The sequence below is a fragment of the Poeciliopsis prolifica genome, unplaced genomic scaffold (assembly GCF_027474105.1).
Source record: "Poeciliopsis prolifica strain line A6 unplaced genomic scaffold, Auburn_PproV2 SCAFFOLD048, whole genome shotgun sequence".
NCBI classification, from domain to species: domain Eukaryota; kingdom Metazoa; phylum Chordata; class Actinopteri; order Cyprinodontiformes; family Poeciliidae; genus Poeciliopsis; species Poeciliopsis prolifica.
In genome coordinates, this window is record NW_026562423.1 from 2,791,367 (window position 1) to 2,809,620 (window position 18,254).

The 18,254-nt window shown below is 38.7% G+C and overlaps 3 protein-coding genes across 5 annotated transcripts in view; 2 read left to right on the forward strand and 1 right to left on the reverse strand.

Annotated features, from left to right (window-relative positions):
- Window positions 1–636: 636 nt before the first annotated feature.
- On the forward strand, window positions 637–10,535 carry LOC129377536 (sulfotransferase 2A1-like). Of its 3 annotated transcripts, XM_055057548.1 has the most exons (7): window positions 760–849; window positions 5,083–5,198; window positions 5,769–5,980; window positions 6,855–6,981; window positions 7,093–7,187; window positions 7,323–7,506; window positions 9,115–10,535. In XM_055057548.1, exons 2-7 carry the CDS (start codon window positions 5,168–5,170, stop codon window positions 9,222–9,224), a joined length of 759 nt encoding a protein of 252 aa, XP_054913523.1. In that variant the 5' UTR covers window positions 760–849; window positions 5,083–5,167; the 3' UTR covers window positions 9,225–10,535. The 3 variants fall into 3 exon arrangements, with proteins under 3 accessions (XP_054913521.1, XP_054913522.1, XP_054913523.1); XM_055057546.1 differs by lacking the exon at window positions 5,083–5,198 and having other exon boundaries at window positions 637–849; XM_055057547.1 differs by lacking the exon at window positions 5,083–5,198 and having other exon boundaries at window positions 637–849; window positions 7,326–7,506.
- A 5,081-nt stretch (window positions 10,536–15,616) lies between these two features.
- Window positions 15,617–18,254, forward strand: part of wu:fj29h11 (uncharacterized) — a 40,063-nt gene continuing 37,425 nt past the window's right edge. Inside the window, exon 1 of the mRNA XM_055057551.1 lies at window positions 15,617–15,963. The gene's annotated coding sequence lies outside the window, so the exon portion shown is untranslated. The remainder of the gene's footprint in view (window positions 15,964–18,254) is intronic.
- LOC129377538 (uncharacterized) lies at window positions 16,513–17,971 on the reverse strand. The gene is made up of 2 exons (XM_055057552.1): window positions 16,671–17,971; window positions 16,513–16,624 (listed from the first exon to the last, which is right to left on the reverse strand). Exon 1 carries the CDS (start codon window positions 17,936–17,938, stop codon window positions 17,018–17,020), a length of 921 nt encoding a protein of 306 aa, XP_054913527.1. The 5' UTR covers window positions 17,939–17,971; the 3' UTR covers window positions 16,513–16,624; window positions 16,671–17,017.

An 18,254-nucleotide genomic window follows, 5' to 3' on the forward strand; every position in this document is an offset into this window, starting at 1 on the left:
ATGCCTGTGAAAGCTATTTGACCAAAGAAGGTCATCTTGTTGGCTGAATATACACTCTGAGAGTTTGTTGCCAAGACAGACAATAAACAGTCGCACACAGTCAAAAATGCTAAACCCAGACTGATCCAGAGAACTGTGGCTAAAATAACCAGTTGTTTGAACCCTTACAAAATAAGCAGCCAAAAAATGTTCTGCCTTTTTAAATGTATCTGTGCTTAAACATTCAAATTTAGTAGTACTCGTGTTCTCAATAAATACAAAAATGTCAGATAAATGGTTTGTGATCAAACTCAAAGCATTTATGGGATGCCCTATCCCCTATCCCGGCCCAAGCCCTTATGGCTTGGGCCGTTTATGACTTCCACAAAAAGCCTCAAAAGTCATATTCAGGGTTGTGTTTGTAAGAGGAAACGTGAAACACTTCAGAGGGTGTGAAAACCTTTGCAAAGCACTGTAAACATACAAAGCACCCACAATTAATTTCCACACATATATGGTTAAAAGATGGAGAACTGAAAACTGTGAGCACATACCTTTGTGTTATGTTTCAGAAACATAACATAAAGCCGTCGCCTCTTCCGAGAGACCGGAAGGGTTTATAGTCCCAACCTCCTCATTAGTACCAGCAAAGTTCAGACAAAGTGCAGCAGTGTTCAGCTCGGAGCTGCCCGAACCGCACACACTGGGCTCCGTTCACTCTGCGCGGAACCATGACCGAAGCGGACCTCTACACTCTGTACAAGGGAGTCTATGTACCTAAAGCGGTGCACACACCGGAGAGCCTCAAGTACTACGAAGAGTTTACGTTTCGTCCTGACGACGTTGTCATCGCAACGTACCCCAAGTCAGGTGAGTGTCGTAAATAGAAGAGAGGGTATTTAAACTATTTAAAGGCTTAAAAAAATATATTTTTAATCAGACTGCAAGATAAACGCGTAAATAGTGAGGTGTTTCGATAATTTATACAAAACTGACCAAGAATTTGACTTTCCACTCGAGAAACGCTCCCTCAGGGTTTTCAGGGTTTTCCTGAGGGAGCGTTTCATTGTAGTTCTACCGTCACCATCAGAGATGAAGAGTTCCTTAAAGGCACAAGGTCACGGTGTGCCAAATGACAGGACATTTACAACGTGTTGAAACATAAACTGTATCTTTTCTACACACACACACAACAGTCTATATTTATAGGGACTTTGCATTGACTTTCATTCATAGGCGTAACTTCCTATGACGTGGGTGCGCCAGCGCTCCCCTCTCATCCCCCCAGCTCCTCTTGCAACACACAGTTACACCCTTGCTTTCGTTCATCTTTCATTAATATAGCCTAACATCGACCCTTACCCTAAACATAGACATCACCAGGTTAAGTTGTGTAGCCCTCAACTCAACCTAAACTCAATTCAAACTGACCTAAAAACTCCTCGTCCTCATAAAGAGCAGTTAGTATCTGTTAGAAAAAAAGGTCCTTAAACTGTATCAAAAACAAGAGCACACATAAACACACACACACAAATAATTGTCTTTTCACATGGAGATGACTCTGAATGACCATCAAATACATTTTAACATAATTTAAAGGTAACCTAATTAAATATGAAATGTAATTCTGAGTGTTGCACATCACTATACTAGAGTTTTTGGCCAGAATTGTTTTAATTTGACCTAATTTGATTTTTACAACATGCACATCAACCTCAGTTGGATTTAGGTCCAGGTTTTGACTTGGTCAGACCAAGATTTGTTAATTAATGTGGGGTTTGTTTGTTTGCTGTGTATTTGAGCTATTCTAATGTGGACTTATTGGTTTCTTTCTGAGTCGAAAATCCTTCCTCATTACCCAAGTGTGTCTGTTCTTAAAGTAATGGTTTTTTTTGTGCAAGAGAACAAAAAAAAAAGAAGTTTCTCCCGAAGGAAGAAAGAAAATTTCTCCCTTGCTTGAGTCCCAAAGCCGTAGAAATGACTTTGCAAGCCTCTCAAAAGCAATAGATGCCAATGGCTTTGCTCGGCATCTGTTCTTGCTTTTTGAGATTATTGGCACTTCCACGTATTGCCATTCTGGTTGGGTGCTAGGGCAGTCATTCATCCAGCAGCCAGTCATGTTTTCTAGTTAAAAAATGTATAAAGTTGGAAGGAAATTTGAAAATATCACTTGATAATTATGTGGTGTTAAAAAATTGGAATATTAATACCTGAAAACGAACTATAAAGTCTTAAAAATGCTTTAAAAAAACATTTTAAAAAATTAAAAAAATAAGCAATGCTGTGGGGCACTAGTGAAGCCTGGTGGCCCACCAGGCTTATAAGAACTCAATAGAAATCAATAGAACTCATCCATTTGGATGAGTTTCTATTTCATTTATTCAGTGCTTCTGTCATCATTTATCTTGAATACCATTTCACTGATTACAGCTGGCAGCTGTAAACTTTGTCTGTTTATTATTCAAGTTCCAGTTTCGTAAGCAGAAACTATCATGATTCCAGAGGACAGAAGTTTTCTTCTTTCACAGCCGTTATACAGTACAGTTATTCTTTTGGGTTTTCTTAGCTTTTAGGGACAGGACAGTATAACGGGGCTCTTTGAGAGCTTAATCTGTTTCTTTCAATACTCTGTTCAGCCTTCCCTCTCCTTTTTCTCTACTCTTTTTGTCTCCCCATGTAAGAGCTCACAGTATGCAACCAGATATTGGTTCTTTGTAAAGCTAAAGGTGTGCTCAGTCCTGAGATTATTCATTTGCTTAAAAAAGAAACCCAGTAATCTTCATTGCCATAAACTCCAACGAGATTAGGTGTCTTCTAAACAGTAACATCCATTCACATGGCGAACCATTTCATAAAATCCATAGATTTATTTCTCAGACAAGCAACCGTTGCTGAACTCCTCAGGAGCCCTAAAATTTCTAATTTAAAACAAAATTCAACCATGAAAATTATTTGATAAAGTAATATCTTACCTTTTATGGGGAAGTTGTGAAAAACAGTAGCATTGGTGTAAAGTTACATTATGGTGTGTAACCTTGAAAAAAATGTGATAGCATTTCAAAATAATTTACGATTATTCTTTTGTTTCATTGCTTGCTAACTGTAGCTTCATCTTTGAGTGCTAGTTTGGTTTCCACACAATGTATGTGTTCTTACAACCTGGAACAAGGTTCTGAAGTCTAACAGTTTATCTGGTGGACACAGGATTGTGGGATGTTTGCCTTTTAATAATGTTATAGTTATTCATAAAAGAATCATACAAATGTATGTCAGAGAAACGTTCGTCAAAGGAGTCTACGTCGTCACCTGCGTATACAAAAGCCAGATAGTGGAAGCAGATTAGTTGAAACAGAATATGAACCTTGCTGTTGGAGGACATTTCTGCATAAAACACTGCCACAAACTTCCAACCAATCACACAACACTTCGCACAGAGCTCTCTGTGAATCAGAGGAGGTTCAGGATTCCCTGTGAATCCAAATGAAACAAAATGACGTAATTTCCGCCATGCAACTACGTCCACAGCTGCATTTCCATTCCGCTAATGTTGAAAAAACACCAGTGTCGCAATTGCGGTGTTTCTATTAAAAAAGAGACACAATTAAAATGACACGTGAATACGTTTGTATGTGCGATAAGCCATTTAAATTTTATTTAAACTGCCATCATCCTCCAACTACTTCCTGTCGTCTTCTTCATTGTGGTTTGTGTCAGTGACAACATCCGGTTGTTTGATGATGTAACTTGTGTCGTACGAAAAATGTGTTTCCGTTGCGGTTATGAGAAATAAACACATTTTAATATGGCAAAAGAACGTCCTCCTCTTCTTGAATCAAAAAGCCAAATTGCTGTGTTTCCGTGAAACAATTTTATTTTCGAAATGTCAAGTTGCGCTGTTGTACGGTCAGTGGAAATGCAGCTACTGAGAGATAAACATGCTAGATGACTCTATACAGCTAACAAAACTGGTTCATCATGTTCTTTGTCAGGCATTTTATTAAAAGAACCTTTAAGAGCAGATATTGCATGACAGGACGTTTTAGTGGTTTTGAAACATTACTTTCAAATGTGGCGTCCCATGATACCGGTAAACAATCTATGCTGAGTAAAGTCCTGAATAGAAAGCAGGGGTTGAGGTTAACCTGCTTTCGTTGCACCTTGAAGGTAAACAAGTTTGCGTGTGTTGTAATGGTGGAAGTAGTAGGACACAAGTCGCATGCCATTATAGTAAAAACCATGCTTCAGTCACAAACTGGCTGGACAAGGCCCTTCTTTCTTCATTTACTGTATGTAAGCACCCATTGTTGCAGGACTTGTACAAAAGCTGAGGCTAATTGTCTTTGCAGCCATGTCAGAGGACTATGAAGTGAAAAGAGCTAAAGCTAGCACCTCCATTAGCTGGGACACAGCTGTATGCAACATTAGCAGAATTGTTTTGATACATTATCTTCATGCCTCAAATGATATACCTTCCATAAAGCAGGATATATTAGGCATAGCAATCTTCTTGTGTGCCCATCTGTTCTCCACAATATAGTCGTATTGTGGAAAAAAGACTACTGGTAGCTACAGTATTCATGGACATCTGCTGGACATTTCAGTCTTGATGTATATTGATCATATCTAATTTAGGTTGCCTAATTAACGTTTTGCTTAATAACTTAGAATTTTGATGCGTTCCAGTTCCAGTGGTTCTGAAGTGGATTTTCTAAGGCCCGCTCTCCAAAGTTCTAGATTCATATTAAAGTATACTATTCATATTTATATCATGACACAGTTTATGTAAATTAGGATGTTTTTAACATATTTGCCGGGCAACCGGGCCCGGCGAATACCCGTGGTTAAACGGACGGCGGAGTCCGGCGGTAACAGGCGCTTAAATTCCGTGTCAAAGGGAAGGGGGAAGAAAGGGAAGAAAGAGGGGAAGAAGGAAAAAAAAAAAAAAAAACTTGGTATTTTATTCTATGTTGCATGCCTTTGTGTTTATGATGTAAAGCACTTTGAAATGCCTTGTAGCTGAAATGTGCTATACAAATAAAATTTGATTGATTGATTGATTAAACATTTTTAGAAAACTATATTTTCACTTCTTGTTTTTGAAAGGCGGCCTTTGTGGATAAATCCTTGCAAAATCTCTAAAAACAAGTCAAACGCTGCAGTGGCAGGCCTGCAGGGTGGTGGTGTAACGATGCAGCAGCAATGCACCAACTGCAGAGGAGGTATGGGGGAAATACACTTTTGAATTGTGGCTGTGACATAGTTTTTTTTTTTCCTTTTTAAACAGTAAAATGCAAATAATGCAAAGCTTCAGACGCAAAACTTGAAACCATGGAGAAAAAAAGCAGTAGCATTTTCCGTTAACTTTGATCTACATCGGCTAGCTCCGAGGCTGTGTTTCCATTGTTGTTGCATGTGAAAGCTTGGCCATGTTAACATTAATCTCAAAACATTTCACAGCGATTATAATTTAAAAGCTACAGGATAAATTTTAAATGAGCTGTGTTGATCCTAATTTTTGGAAAGAAAAAGGAAAAGAGTTTGGATCAGGATTAGAATCCAATTGAAATGAATCAGTTTGTCATAATCTACAAATCTAACGAAAGAAAAGCTGAAAGGGGAATCTTCTTCCTTTAATTCAAGTTATCCATCCAGTTTGGTGGATTTTCTCAGCGTTCTTTAATAAAAACTATGTGAAACATGGTGATATTCAGCACAGTTGTCCTGGGTTTAAATATTTGCTAATAGTAATGAGATTAAAAAAAGGCTGCTACCTTGTTTTCTTTGTGTAGGGACAACTTGGATGCAGGAAATTCTTCCCCTGATCGTAAGTGGAGGGGATCCAGCCTCCGTTGAGACACTGCCTAACTGGGACCGCGTTCCCTGGCTGGAGGAGACCCGGGCCTCCATACTGAAGCTTGAAGAGCGGCCATCTCCTCGCTTGTTCACCACGCACTTCCACTATGACATGATGCCGCCGTCCTTCTTTCAAGTAAAACCAAAGGTAAACCTGCCACTGAGTCTGTGGTTGGGATCACTGCTCTGCTACTACTTTAGTAAGCTAATAAAGTCCTCTCTGGGTGTTATTGAAAACTTATTTTTTCCCATCTTTAGCATCGGTTAATAACAAAAACAGTGCTCCAGTTGACTTAAAACATTTCCTTTTTTTAAACAAACATAAATGTACTGAATTACAAAATCTGTTAGCTCTTGACATAGCTCAAACATGTAAAAATAAACCGCAATAAACGTTTCAAATGGTACAGAAGCTTCGATCGATTAGAAATGCTAAATGAAATAAATAATAAAAGTATGATGTCGCTCAGAGCACAAAACATAGACTTAGACTGAATAGAGTTGCCCTTATGGGGGCATTGTTACGATAACCAATCTAGGATGTTTCTCGATATTGGAACTGATACAGATACTAATATCGAATCGGTGCATCACTACTTTCAGTATGATTCAAATTTTTTAATTATTTAAATATTTGGATTGCATCTTTTTGAAGAAAACGATCAAAAAATTTTTTACAACTCATTGAGAAATACAAAAATTCAGAATTGTATGATCTGTTTCTGTACTCCATGAATTTTTAAAATAATTTAAGCCATCTTATTCCAGTTTTTGCATGGTAAAATAATTGATAAAAAATGTGAGGAAATTTCACTTTTGAACATTTTGGGTTAGAAGAAATGTCTAATTTTGTGATTTTGAAATGACAAACAAATAAATCTACAAACCAGAGGGTTTTGCTAAAAAACTCTATACTCTGTACTTTGGAGACACATTGTAAATAACACACAGAGATTACATAAAACAGGTTGGAATACATTTTCTGCCAAGTTTCCACACTGACTGTTGTACCATCACTGCAGGTGGTTTACGTCATGAGGAACCCCAAAGATGTGTTCACATCTGCCTTCCACTACTACAACAGCACCTCGTTCTTGGTGAAACCGGGTCCGCAGAGCGAGTTCCTCCAGAAGTTCCTCACGGGAAAAGGTCACTGTCTCTATGGAGCTTCATGCTGCATGCACTGTTAAAATGTTACAGAGTATAAGTCTGTGTTTCAAAACTGAAAAATAATGTGAGAATCTGTTATTTTTTCTCCAGTTATTTTTGGCTCCTGGTTTGACCATGTGAAAGGCTGGCTGACTGCGAAAGAGAAACTGCAGATCATGTACATCTCCTACGAGGAGATGGCAAAGGTGACAGCAGAGCACTTTTTCTTTTGTTGTTGTTTCTGGTTTTTGAATAGTGGGGAATAGCGAGTCTTGCCATGAAACTATCTGTGAACATGAACCGATATCTAAAATGGAGCTGCGTTGTGCCTTCCTGTGCAGCAGGACCTGAGCGACTCTGTGAGCAGGATCGCTCAGTTCCTGGGGAAGCCTTTGGAGCCCGAAGTTCTGGAGAAGATAGCCGACAAGTGTTTATTCAAAAACATGAAGAATAACCCTATGTCCAACTATTCGGTGGTGCCCCAGGAATTCATGGACCAAACAAAGAGTCAGTTCCTTCGCAAAGGTGAGTTTTTGTAATTAGCACAGCCCCCTAGTGGTGGAACGGGAATCAGTTTTAGATTCCTGGTTTTCATACCAGTTAAAACTGGTTTGGATTATTTAGTACAGTGAATTTGTAAATACTCCTAATTTTAAAATGCCCTTCAAAGCTAAGAATCTCAAGTCAGCTGAAAAAGCTGTCAAAAGTAACAGGAGTGGTGACATTGTTTTGATATATTGTATGACATGATGAATTCCCACAACTAAAGTATTAATAAATGCTCTGGGTGAGTTTATAACATATAGATTTAACTGGTGATTCATCCAGAAAGGAGGTTAAAATCAAAAGAAAAGGTTTCAAGTAACAGCTTGGAGACCTAGCAAACCAGCACGCCACAGACAAATTTAAAAGTACTTTGTCAAATTGATGAATGGCTGCTTGTGACTAATTCTGTAAATTTTAACACTATACAGCTCTGGAAACAATGAAGATCCCACTACACTGAACCCCATTGAAAATCTCATGGTTATTCCACCAAATATTGATTTGTGAACTCCTCCTGAGTTAAAACAGCACTATCGTTTTTCTAAATGAATATCAACTTGTTTTCTTTGCATTATTTCAGGTCTGAAAGCATTGCATCTTTTTCATTATTTTGACTATTTCTCATTTTCTGCAAATACTAAATTTTTGCTTGGAATTTCAGAGACCTGTTGTCAGTAGTTTATAGAATGTAGGATCAATGTTCATTTTACTCATATACCTTTAAAAGTAAAATCAGAGAAACTGATAATTCTAAGTGGTCTTATGTTTCCTAGAGCTATATGTCTAGCAGCATTCAGACTGACGTAATTCTTACCATGGGTCCAATCCACATTGGTTCTCTGATGTGCTCCTGCACATCAGAGAACCAACCTTATGTTGAGCCTTCCAACATAAGGTGTCGTCAGAGGAATCGTCTCGTTGTGCAGCAATTGTGCAAGTCTCATTTTTACCCAAGTATTCATTCCATGATTGTTGATTGAGAGCTTAACGAATATTAATGAAGTCAAAAAGTTTCTCTGGAAACACAGTTACAGGAGATAAAATTATTATCTTCAAACATGGAGGAGGACAATCTGGAGAACTTGACCAATGATTTAATAGGATTTGCATATATAAGTAGATGTTTTGATATAAAAAGCAGGCGTTACAAACTGGAAACTGTTCCCAGAAAGTTTGTCTTAAGATAAACTTTATGCTCACAAACAACAACTATGGCTGTCTTGATGGTTTTGCTGTTTGTGTCTTGCTCAAACTAGATATCTTATTCTTTATTTGTCATTGAACTGTTCCATCTCTGTCCTGATTAAATGACGCATACTAAATATATGTGGTTAAAAAAATAGAGCTATGTGAATTGTAGAATTTTGACGCATGAATAATCTCATTTTTATTTGTTACTGAAATGATTTCCATCTCAACTCAAGTGTATTAAAGACGCACGCAACTTTAGAAATAAAAGTCAAAGAGACTTAGTCATATCACATTTGTGCACAAATTGCTTTCCATAACCGATGAGATAAATTCAGCATTTTCCTTTAAAAAGAAAAAAATTCCAAAAGGTTCCACGTCTTTTGTGATTTATTTCAGGAGTCGCCGGAGACTGGAGGAACTTGCTGACGCCAGATGAGGCTCAGCACTTTGACGCCGTGTTCAAGGAAAAAATGAAAGACGTGAACTATAAATTCAACTGGAATTAAACCAGTTTAGTGCAGTTGCTCTTCAACTGCACTAAACTGCAGTTGAAGTTTAGTGCAGTGTATGTTAGACGAGTGACTGAAAAATTCAATATTGTATCGAGAGTAGTTCAAACTTTGACCTTTTCTTCTGTCACTTAACAAAGTTTCAAAAACAAAAAAAAACAAAACAAACAAACGCTCAACATTGTGATCCGTTTTGCCAGGGAAGTCAGAGCTTACCAGGTAAGTGGAACTGGGAAAATACCTAAAACCAACATTTCTACTGGTTTTGCAGAAGAGATTTGGAAAACCAGTGAGGATAGCAGTATTGTCTTCAATAACCAAGCTAACTATGTTAAGTGACGTTACCCGGGAATAAAAAAGATCTCTTAGCATTTAAGACATTTATAATATCACTGAAACACTTTAACTACTATAGTTTGTCAGCTTAGCTTTTCACCGAACCATAGCAGTTAGCTCTTCACCTTGGCCTATTGGTTAGCTTTTAACCACTTTAAATTTTTCTACAAACTCACTGCTGTATGTCATCTGATTGACACAGGCAACAGAACTGTTGCTGAGAGTTGCTGCAGACAACCTCAGCTGAAAAAATCTTCTGGTCCGGCTTAAAGGGATAACTCAATCCCTTTAAGCCGGACCAGAAGATTTTTAAGAGCTAGGTTTTGTTTTATGGCTCAGGCGGTCCTGTTGTTGCGTGGTGTTTCACTTTGCCTTCAAAAGCTGCACGCATTTTACTGGTGTGATGTAACAGCATTCCTCACAGCTCATTACTCATATGGTGCAAGGCATGTGAGATTGACCTTTCACATATTTTGAAATTTTTTTGGGATAATGTTGCTCTTTGGAAAATGAAGAAGACATGTTGAGCTGTAGTATTTCTCTGTGTTGAAGAACATCTAAAAACCTCATCCACGCTAAAGTTCAGATGGCGAAGAAAGGCGTACATAACACGCCTTCTTAGCACATATGAAGATGCAGCATAAGTTTTCTATGCTCATCTGTAGTAAAGTGGCAAGGATTTCTACTTGAAGTAAGCGACTTGTATCCAATAAAAATGCCAGGCATGTTAAATCCTGAGCAGCTGGAATTCTATAAATACCTGCTTTTCCTAAGCACTTACATAATGGCCTTAAAAGAATGTATCTATGAACATTAATAATGTTTCCCCAAAAAAAATATTTGTTGATTTTCATACAAACTCTTATAAAAAATGTTTAACTCATAGTCCTGTGTCCTTTCATTGTGCTTTTTAGTGTAATACTGTAGAAAGTTGTACAAAACAAATAAAAACCCTTGCACTCTGTGTCTCCAGTTTTGAGTTGGGAGTTCGTTGAACATTGTGAAAACAGTTTCAAAATATACCGATTTCGCACAGCACCAAATGTTCGGTGGCTTTTCATCTCAAGTTGTAACATTTTAATTTTTTAGGTACTCAGTGGTTTTTAGAACAAACCCTGGCAATTTTATGCAAAAAATTAAAAAATAACTCATAACTAATATTCTCCCTTTAGGGGCAGGATATAGTTGTCTCCTGTGTAAATTGTGTGGCCAAATAGTTATAAACACAAATGTACAGCATACCTTTTTTTGTTTGTTCTTTTACTATAAATATGAAAGTAAGTGGTTTGAAAAGTAAAAGTTTATATTGACATGCAACTTCAAGAAACTTTTTCATACAAGTATGTACAGCTGATATATAGAGCTGGATGTTTTTATTAGATAAAGACGATACTGAAGTAAGGAATACCTGACTCTGTGTTTCTGTTTGTGACAGTGTCTAATGATGCGTTCGCACCAAAAGTGTTTTGAGCATCAGGTGATTCTGGTTTACATTCAAAGTCTATGTGGAGGGTCGGACTCGTTGAACGCTTCATAAGTTCAAATCGTTTCAAATTGTGTTGCGTTAAGACGCTCAAAACGTGCCGCAACGACTCCTGACACGTCTCCACATACACTTTGACCGTAAATCAGACGCACCTGATGCTCAAAACTCGTTTGGCGTGAACGCACCCTTACATTAACTCTCTGTACTCTCCATTTTTCTCTTAAAAATTACTATTTAATTATTGTATTTTGCTTCCTTTTTTTCTCTTATCATCTCCTTTGACCTCACAAGCTGGCTGCCCAAACTGATTTCTTGTTAAATCTGAGTTGTTCTTTCTACCATCGCTGCATGCGTGCAGAACAGGACGGATTTCTGACATCAACTCTGTGTTCAAGGTTTGGCAAAATATGACCTGCTGGTCATTTGAGTGTATCGTTCTATAACTGAGAATTGATACAAAGATAGATTTGGACCGCATCACATTTTATATGTTTTGTCTTGTTTACTACCTTGAGAGTAAATACCTGCCTGGGTACGGTTTGATGACTCAGGCTGCAGCTTCCATTAAAAAAAAAACCTTGTTAGTAACTTCCTGTCTGACATTTTTACATGATGAGTTTGAAGGGAATTCTCCAAAGCTGAATCAAGGGGCGTTTACGGTCAGTTCACTATACCACGCACATGAATATGGATTAATAATTTGCATAATAATAAGCAGAGTCGGCCAATGTGTTGTAAGAGCTGTCATGCTAAGTGTTTAAAAGAAAGAAAAAAACCCCACAAGATTCTTGTGAAACCATTTCCATCTTATGTCTCATTTTGTGTTTCGTGAAAGACTCCAGAGAAACTGAGCTTTAAAATACTGGAAGTAAAGATTAACACTGTCAGAACAGTCAGTATGTCTGTCAAAAAGTTAGTCAGGATGTTCTCATCTTATAAACAAGAAGTGGCATGTAGTAATTTGAAGGTTGTGAAATGTTTGGCATGCTAGCAAACTTTGCTAATGTCTTCTGAAGACTTAGAGCTCATCTGCCTCACATAACAGAGGTCTTAAGCGTAACAAATGGCATAAATCACAAAACAGAAAGCAAAAAATATATATAATGATTTTAGCAGCGCTTTGTTTTCAGATGTCAATCTCGTGGACATAAGTGTAAAGTCGTCTGTAACACGAGCCGACTGTTCCAGAGAGACACCATTTCTTCCCAATTTGAAGTTTATTGAATGTGAACAACACAGCTTGACAAATGGTGTTTGTACAAAAGCAAAGTGACTCCCGAAGAGCTTTCAGCTCCACAAACTTGGTGTTCTTGAAATGGTTTTGGGAAGCAGAAAATACAGGATTAAAGAAGAGCCTCAAGTAAGAAAATGAGTCTGAAGGATCCTATGAAGAACATTGTTGTATTAGAAACGGAGTGGGATGAGCAGAGCTTCTCTTGTTTATGCAGAAATATTATTTGCATGCGTCTCTTCAGCAGGAGAGCAGAAATCGTGAATCATTGTACAAATGTCAGCAACTGACGTGTTTTTGTTTGATTGTTTTATGTCGGATGGAGCCAGTAGTTGTGTTGCTGACAGAAAGAGTCTTGTTAAATTGTTTTTTCAGAGGGTGACTCCATATTATCTGCTGAGGGATTCCAGGGGTTCCCAGCACAACACCTTGATGCATTCCTGGTGGGCTCCAGGGATTCCAGCTATGCTTCTCTTTCTTTCTCTGCTGCTCTTCCAGCTTTTTTGGTGGACTTAGTGTTTATAGTGCAGATGCGCACAAAGCTGCTCTTCGGACTCCCGTTGGAACCAGAACAGGAAGTCTTGTAACCAGCATGACAAAAGAAAGGACTTGAGTCATTTGTTACAGCTGCAATTGGGGAAACAAGCAGAACTTTTTCATTGTTGTGCTCAGTCACCGAGCAAACAGCTGTAGCTGCTGGTGACCGCGCCCATTTCGAGCTCCTGACCGGACTGGTCATTCATTCTGCCTCAGATGCGTCAAAAACAAGTTGCAAGAGATCCAAAATGTCGGACTACGACAACAGGGTAATGTCGTTGTGTTTTGGGAGAAAACAAAACTTTTTCTCTGTTCTTGTGGGGTATGTAAGGGCCTCAACAGTGCAGGTCTTTTCAATAACCATTGATTGAGAATTGATGGCCCTGGCATTATCTACTTTTTCAGACTGACAATGAAACAATATGGCGCAGATATAAATGGTAGACAAAGTTGGTGGAAGCGCTATGTTTCTTCTGTCTATTGGATATATTTGATGTATCCACTTAAACATACTGTACAGCGGTTTCTGTCCAGTTACATTAATAATGTAGCATCAAAACCGAGGCATACCCAGAACAATGACGACCTTTATTTGCATCTGAAAGTATATAATCACTTTTATTGTAAATACGGGTTGGAAGACCAGTTTTCTCTCTTGTAGCGAAACTGTTAGCAACTCAAGATTGGACATCATTCCCAGGTTTTAACTTTGCAGCTTGTGGGAGAAATCGAAAGCATCACAGCTGCACGTTGGAAAACCAGTTGGGTTTGATAATTGTGGGGCTAACCGCTAATCTGTTAACCCTAACTAAATATTGCACAGTTTATTGTTCTGGTGACTTTTTCTATTGTCATAGGAAGTTGGAGCTTAACTCATGCTTGCACAGGTGAAAGATGGTAAAATAAGAAAGAAATAAGACCAGCAGCCTTTCACAACTACCTGAAAATGTAACAAAATATGAAGGTTGTAATGATCTTTTTTCTTTTTCAAGCTAATCTCAAATGAATTAATTTTAACCCCCTACCCCAAAAAATGATCTTCCCGTTTGTTTCTTTGGCCTTTAGATTAAAACAGTTCTTATGTAATGCTCTTGAAACAGGTTCAAAGGAAACAAGAAGTACTTTGACCTCTACAATGTGATGCTAATCGAAGTGGTGTGTGTTTTTGCATGATTATATCAGTGCGTCCCCATCTCTTTTGGCCTTTCGTTTGACATCAGCCACATGCATGTAAGGGTGTGCTCTGGAACACAGCCGTACCTAGTGGAAATGGGGATGGGGCGAGTTTAAACTTGTGGCTTTCGCTCTTTTTATGACTCTGCTTGTAGAAGCTAATAGCAGTGCTGAAGCTAATAACAACATATTGATGCTGCTCTGTGGGAAAACAGCCAGGCATCCCTCCATTGGAAAATAACAATCACGGAAAAACTTACATTGCACGTGTTTTTTGGGCAACAGTATCTCTCACATTGACTTTCACTGGGAATTTTAAATGGAGCCTGAAGTTGTTGTTTACAGAATGAGAGCAAATGCACATGATTATGGGCCTGGTTTCTGATGTAGGCAGTCAGTAAAAAATTACTAAAAAAAAATAAAAATAAAGCATAAACAAAAAAGAATGTGAACTGCAACTCACTGATGTTATACTGACCTCTGTTGGTCAAGTTCTGGCATTACAACATCACGACTTGATCATATCAGCTTAATGCAATATACTTTACATAATAATAATAATAATTAATAATAATACCATAACCATTTTCATTATTGCTCTGCCAAATATATAAGCAAATATTTTGTTAATATGATTATCATAAACATCAGAGCCTAAATAGGCCCCACTAAGGCAAAATACTAGACTTTGGAAAATTACAAACCTGCACGACTACAGAATTTAATGCTGTAAATAAAGTTATCTTCTCCCTCACTACGGCCTCAGGCTCTGATTAAAATAACTCGAGGGTCACTGTTCACCCAGATCACTTTTTTACAACCAAGGATTGATATAGTAAATTTTTATATAAATAAGTAATATGAAAAGACCTTCCCATCTTCCCTGAGAAAGAATTTTCTTCGTTTTGAAGAAAATATGAAGTTATTCCTTTATATTTGACATCTGTATGTCTCGTTTAGTACTCGACTTGTGCCCAGATAGTGATAAAAGTAAGACCCCTCACTACTGGTTATTTTTATTGAATAGATTTTATTGTTCCTTCTCTTTCATTGCTTCATTTTGCGTTACATGGCTTTCTTGTTGTCCTGCATCACTTTTTCATAAATTTTCAAAACACTTCCGGTCCTGAATTACACTGTTCAAAAAAATAAAGGGAACACTCAAATAACACATCCTAGATCTGAATGAATGAAATGTTCCCATTGAATACTTTGTCCTGTTGTCTATTCCATTTGCACAATAGCAGGTGAAATTGATTGTCAATCTGTGTTGTTTCCTAAGTGGACAGTTTGATTTCACAGAAGTTTGATTTACTTGGAGTTATATTGTGTTGTTTGAGTGATCCCTATATTTTTTTATTTTTAAGCAGTATATTTTCGTAGGAATTGCTCTTTTTGATTTTTCTGTGATAAAGTTCAAAGCGGAAAAAAACACACTCACATCATGCTAGGTTCATGTCGTGCGGGGAAAAAAAGCAACTCTTATTTACAACCTGTCTCAACCCGCTGTTGACGCCGTTTTAAATCTAATATAAGAAAAGAAACAGTTTAAAAGCAGTTACACACATATATATAATTACACTGAGCGCAATGAGAATTTCTTTTCTGCGTTTTTCAGCGGAGATGTTGTATTTCCGAGTTAGTAGTACAACGTGAACGCACCATGATGCTAGCTTCAGTTTGCTCGCATGCTAGCGTTCAAGCGAGTAAAAATGGCGAATAATAAGTGAAACAGTGTTTCGTTTTCAAAGTAGCGGTGAGGTGACTGCTTATTAATACGTTTAAACAAGCAGCCGACGTAAATAGTGGCTTGTTACTGTTGAGAACCTTAGTGATCTGTTGCTAATGTTAGCATGTTTTAGACGTGCTAGCCAAGATGGATCGGCTGCTTTCAGGCTTATGTGAGACATAAACAAAGACATGCAAGCAGACTAAACAGCACCAACTCATGGACGCTGCTGCAGTAACAGCAGGTAGAAAAATACCTTCAGTATTTGCTCAGTTAGCCACGTTTGATCAGAAAGTTATCTGTCATCTACTCCATTATTTATAAGTTACACATTTCAGTCATTTCCCAGCTTTCAAACTGCAAGAGAGGACGATTGAAAATAGAGCTTTATTTTATCCCTTATGAGTTTGATAATATTTTGCACTATTTATCCGTATGTCAGTAACTATAGTAACTTGGTAATGTACATTGCAGACTGTCACACAGAAGCCTGTGAGGCTGCATGGCATAAGAAGGCCACTTATGCACAATATACTATATGCTATGCATTTTACCAGCAAGAATAAAAACATGCTGAAGACTGATTCTATAGTTCATAAGCGGCTAAGTATTAGTCTTAATGATTTCTGGAAGAAACTAAAACTGAGTGAGTGCAAGATGCTGCAACTTTGCACTACAGATGGAATTTGAGGGTCAGACAATACAGCATTACAACTAAACAGTCTAACTGTACATAAGGACAATGATTAGTGTTAATGCAAGTTATTAATTTAAACCTATCACTCATGTTTCGAACGCGCTGCACCAAGCTCACTGAAATCGATCCTTGTCCTCTCCCTGACAGGAATGTGGTCCAATATTTGGTGTGTGTGGCCCAATTCCTCCACAACACACCCAAGAATATCCTTAAAAATCATCCACAAGCCACGATTTATCCAAGAATTATGAAACTTGGCACACATTTGAAAGAGGAGTTTGATTTAAGTCAAAATCCTAGTGGCCAAAACTACTTTAAGCAAACGAGAGGGGAGAAGACTTGGGGAAAAGGTCAACTAGAAAAGCCAAGTAAACCAACGGTCATCTTTTGGGACCGAACCGGAGAGAATCCACTGATTGGAGAACATGCAAACCATGAAGGCAGAAAATAAATGTTTTAATCACACTAGGCAGAATTTAGAGCCAAATTAACTAACAGTCGTAATGTCAGACTGTGGCAGGAAGCCGGAGCGCCCGGAGAGAAACCTGCAAACAGGAAACCTGTCTAATCTTTTTAGTTCATAAATTTAGATAAGACCCGGTCAGATTTCTCCAGCCTCCAAATGGTCACTAATTGCATCTTTTGGAATTTCCTCATAATCCAAATCAGTTAAGTTTGGCTCCTCTCCAAACGCGCCTTGGTCGCCTTGGAGAGGAGGGGCTGGAGAACTTGAGACATCAGTGACTAACTGATGTCTCCTTACCTTTTCGTATACGTACAAAACTCCCGTTTGATTCATGTCTTCACTGCAGAGGTCATCTGCAGAGAAGACATGATCATTTTCTGCCTTCAGAATTTTATGTTCTCCCATCAAATACGTATAAAACTGGGTCGACAATGGACCCTGACAGATCACAGAGGACAGACAGAACCGCTCCGTCCCGCAGGCAGACTGTGCGGGCACATCCATAGTCTGGTTGGCCGTCACTGGATGGATCCTGGTCCGCCTCGGGAGAAAAAACACCAGAACGTTGTTACCCGCCAACTGGTACTTCTTCTCCAAGGCAGCGTTGCAGCCTGAGCAACGGCGCCTGCCTCCCAATGCCAACCAATCGTCAAAAAGAGTAACTAAATCAGTTGGAAAAGTTGCCGCTGGCAGGGCAACCATGGGGCCATCGCTCAGGAGCTCCAGGCAGCTGGTTTGACAGACAGAGCAATTGTTGGAGCAGTACAAGTCTCTGTCTGTCTCGCCGCCAAGTGAGTCCAACCATATTAACAAGGACTCCAGCAAACATTTTACAGCGTAATCCCTACACATGTCCAAAAACAGATTTCTCTCCATCAGCTCTACCAGAGCTGGGGAGAGGTCTGTTGCTGTAAAATGTCTGCCCGGATGGCGGACGGCTGCAAGAATCAGACTTGCACAGCACGGAATGGATGAAGCCTCCAGAAACACCCGTTCCCGGGCAAGACACCGTCCGGTGACACCCAGGTTCAGGAGGCTCTGGAAAGCGGCATTCATCCAGCTACTGTTCAGTTCATTGGAGAACTGACAGTAGCGTTCCATGCCCACTTGTCTGGATCCTGCAGCCTCTGTCTTCCCTCCATCTGTCATGTCTAAGCCGACCCTCTCTTCCGAATTATGATCCTCCGGTAAACAGTTAATTTCGAAAGAAATCGTGACCCTACCATTTAAAGACCTCTTTTTTGCCTTTGAGGTACCAAGTTCCCCAGCTGGGGAACTTGGTACCTCAAAGGCACTGGTAATGGTGCCTTTCAGAGACCTCGTTGATGAACTAAGAGCTGGGACCACTGAAGCCAAGGCTTCTGCTGTGAAT

Excerpts from the sequence above, each read along its gene's own strand:
- LOC129377538 (XM_055057552.1), bottom strand. The coding sequence starts at position 17,938 with ATGAATGCCGCTTTCCAGAGCCTCCTGAACCTGGGTGTCACCGGACGG.
- LOC129377536 (XM_055057546.1), top strand. The coding sequence starts at position 711 with ATGACCGAAGCGGACCTCTACACTCTGTACAAGGGAGTCTATGTACCT. Across the intron at positions 850-5,768 it reads CGCAACGTACCCCAAGTCAG|GGACAACTTGGATGCAGGAA; the intron begins GTGAGTGTCGTA and ends TTCTTTGTGTAG. Across the intron at positions 6,982-7,092 it reads GAAGTTCCTCACGGGAAAAG|TTATTTTTGGCTCCTGGTTT; the intron begins GTCACTGTCTCT and ends TTTTTTCTCCAG.